At 57.5% G+C, this 3,068-nt stretch overlaps 1 protein-coding gene across 1 annotated transcript; it reads left to right on the forward strand.

Annotated features, from left to right (window-relative positions):
- Nucleotides 1-1,362: 1,362 nt before the first annotated feature.
- On the forward strand, nucleotides 1,363-2,421 carry LOC130706467 (melanoma-associated antigen B4-like). The gene has a single exon (XM_057538617.1). It carries the CDS (start codon nucleotides 1,363-1,365, stop codon nucleotides 2,419-2,421), a length of 1,059 nt encoding a protein of 352 aa, XP_057394600.1.
- The last annotated feature ends 647 nt before the right edge of the window (nucleotides 2,422-3,068 follow it).

Genomic DNA, 3,068 nt, shown 5'->3' on the forward strand with positions numbered 1-3,068 from the left:
GCTCTGAGGCTGGTGGACCCTGGCTCAGCTCAGTAGAGGGAGCGCCCCAGGCCCTGTGGAGTGAAGGACGGGACCCTCGTGGGGTCCGAGGGGCTCCACACCCCAGAACGGCGGCCACGCAGACCCCGCCCCTGACGTCGGCCTGGGAGCCTCCGGGCAGGTCTAAAGACGGAGGGGCTCCCTCAGTGCGAACGCGGGCGGGCGGACGGACGGACGGACGGACGGAGGCGGGAGACTCAGGGAGGAGGGGGCCTTGTTCTGAGGGGCTGGCCGCAGGTCAGCAGAGGGAGGATTTCCAGGGCACGGGAGGAGTCAGGGTGAGGACCGTCCTCCCCGTCGCAAGGGCACCTCAGAACCCCTCCCCTGTTGTCAGCCGCTTCCTTCCGGCCACACACGGAGAAGGGAGGGCTGCTGTCTGAGAGGGGAGGTGCAGGCCAGCAGAAGGCGCGTCCCTGAGCACTCCCAAGAGTCAGCCCAAGCCCTTGAGTGAGGACCAGTGGGGCCGCCAACCACAGGGCCTCGACCTGTCTGCCGCGCGCTGCAGGCTTGGTAGAACTCTGCCACATGCGGCCGCGTGGTCACCCTCACTGCCTCCTAATGAGACTCCAGGAGGTGCCGGCACGGGTGCGAGCAGATGGCCCTCGGGGCAAGAGGGGAGCTCCAGGCTGCACCGGCCGTCCAGGGAGGACCCCGAGTGAGGACTAAGGGAGCCACCCACCCCGAAGAGAAGGGACGAGAGAGAATAGGGCCCGTCCCCTCCTGCCAACCCGTAAACTCCCAAGGAAGGACTGTCAGGCTGAGACTGCCCGTAATTTCCTCTGCCAGGTCCAAGGGAGGTTAGAGCTTTGTTCTGAAGGGGCCATCACCAGGCAGCAGAAGGGAGGGTCCCAGGACCCTTCGGTGGTGGGCTGAACGCTCCCTCCTTTCCTCCTCCTGGGTGTCATGGAAGATGGTGGTGTCAACTTCAGAGCAGCAGACGGGATGGGGTGGGGGGGGGGGGTGGGGGAGTCTTGCCAGCAACTGTCATCCTGACTCTGAATGGGAACCGCGAGGACCTACCTCCCCTGCCAGCCCCCACTGTCACCCCCGTACCGCCCAGGCAGGGCTGGCTGGCTGTGCCCCAAGGCTCACTCTACCGTCCTCCACAGGGGTCTCAGGGGACAGGCGGAGCAGGAGAACGGGAGCCCTGTGGGTCCTCGAGCAGTGCCCTCAAGGACCCTGCAGAGGCGGCCTTGGTTAAAAAGCCAGGGAGGAATCTCCCCGCTGAAGGTGCTCACAGCATCTCCTTGTCCCTCCCCCAGGTGCCCTCATTGCCTGCCTTCCTGCCCACACTCCCGCCTGCTGGCCCTGACCTGTGTCATCATGCCTCGGGGCCGGAAGAGCAAGCGCCGTGCCCGCGAGAGACGCCACCAGGCCCGGGCGGAGACTCAGAGTCTCAAGGGTGCCCAGGCCACTGAGGCGGCGGCAGCGGCGGCGGCAGCAGAGATAGAAGAGTCGCCCTCCTCCCCCGCTTCTGTTTCTCGGGGTACTCCCCCGAGCTCCCGTGCTGCTGGCGCTCGCCGGGAGCCTCGGGGAGCCCCAGCCACTAGCTCTCGTGATGCAGGGGTTTCCTGCCCAGGATATGAAGAGGGTGCCCGGGCGAGCCAAGATGAGGAAAGTGCAAGTACCTCCCAGGAAGCACCTTCCACTCACAGCACTTGCATAGATCCTCTGTCCATGAAGGCCAGCATGTTGGTGCAGGTCCTGCTGGAGAAGTACAAGCTGAACGAGCCCATCCGGCAGGCAGAAATGCTGAAGGCTGTCAGCAAGAAGTACAAGAAGCACTTCCCTGAGATCCTCAGGAGAGCCTCTGAGTGCATGGAGCTGGTCTTTGGCCTCGAGCTGAAGGAAGTCAACCCCACCCGTCACTCCTACACCCTCATCCGCAAGCTGTCAGTCCCCAGCGAGGAAAGTCCGAGTGATGAGTTGGGGCTGCCCAAGTCCTATCTCATGATGATGCTCCTGGGCATGATCTTCAAGAAGGGCAACCGTGCCACCGAGGAGGAGACCTGGGAGTTCCTCAATGCGTTGGGTTTGTATGCTGGGAGGAGGCACTTGATCTTTGGGGAGCCCAGGAGGCTCATCAGCGAAGGTTTCGTGCAGCAGAAGTACCTGACGTACCGCCAGGTGCCCAACAGCGATCCTCCGCGCTATGAGTTCCTGTGGGGCCCGAGAGCCCTGGCTGAAACCAGCAAGATGAAAGTGCTGGAGTTTTTGGCCAAGGTCGCTGGTACCGTCCCCAGTGCCTTCCCAGATCTCTATGAGGAGGCTCTGCAAGATGAGGAAGAGAGAGCAGGAGTGAGAGCTGCGGCCAGGGCTGCAGCTGTGGCTGAGGGCAGTGCACTTCCAGGGCCAAGGCCCCGCAGCTCCTCCCACATCTAGGGAGGGAGGCCGCGGGCAGTTTGTTCACTTTGTTTTGGAAGGGAGCAGTCAAGCTCCTAAATAGTGCAGAGTAGTAGGGGTGGAGGGAACAAAGTATAGATCTTATTTCTCTTCCTGTTTTAAACTAGTAACTTCTATACATTATTTATTGATTTATTTAGGTTTTTTCAAATGTTTTTTTCTTGTAATAGATAGTGTGTTTTCTTAAGAGTATTGAATTCGTGCATGACATTGCTTGCATATTTATTGCTGTTTAAAGAGTTCTAAAGTTACAGTTTTGGTATATGTAAAAGAAATTCACGAACCATCTATATTTTCTGTATGATCCACAAGTAGAAAACATGGCACCGCAATAGAGATTTTCATGGAAACCTGAAAGACAACCACAGAAAATATTTAGAAACAAAAAATGGAGAAAGCATAGAGTAAAAGGTATTTAATTCGTGGTTTGCCTTATTTCTTTTAAACTTTCTCATTTGTATTTGTTTCTTTTGTCCTAGTGCACTGCATATTCTCTGCTACCTACTGGGTTAAAAATAAACTCTGATGGGAGGGTGGTATTTTGGGGGTTCATAATAATCATATCATAACTGCCATTCATCAAAAACCCAATATTTCTTAATGAGTATGCCACTGCTTTATATGTA

This window comes from Balaenoptera acutorostrata, chromosome X, assembly GCF_949987535.1.
Source record: "Balaenoptera acutorostrata chromosome X, mBalAcu1.1, whole genome shotgun sequence".
In the NCBI taxonomy this organism is placed as follows: Eukaryota; Metazoa; Chordata; class Mammalia; order Artiodactyla; family Balaenopteridae; genus Balaenoptera; species Balaenoptera acutorostrata.

Coding starts and splice junctions, on each gene's coding strand:
- LOC130706467 (XM_057538617.1), top strand. CDS start 1,363: ATGCCTCGGGGCCGGAAGAGCAAGCGCCGTGCCCGCGAGAGACGCCAC.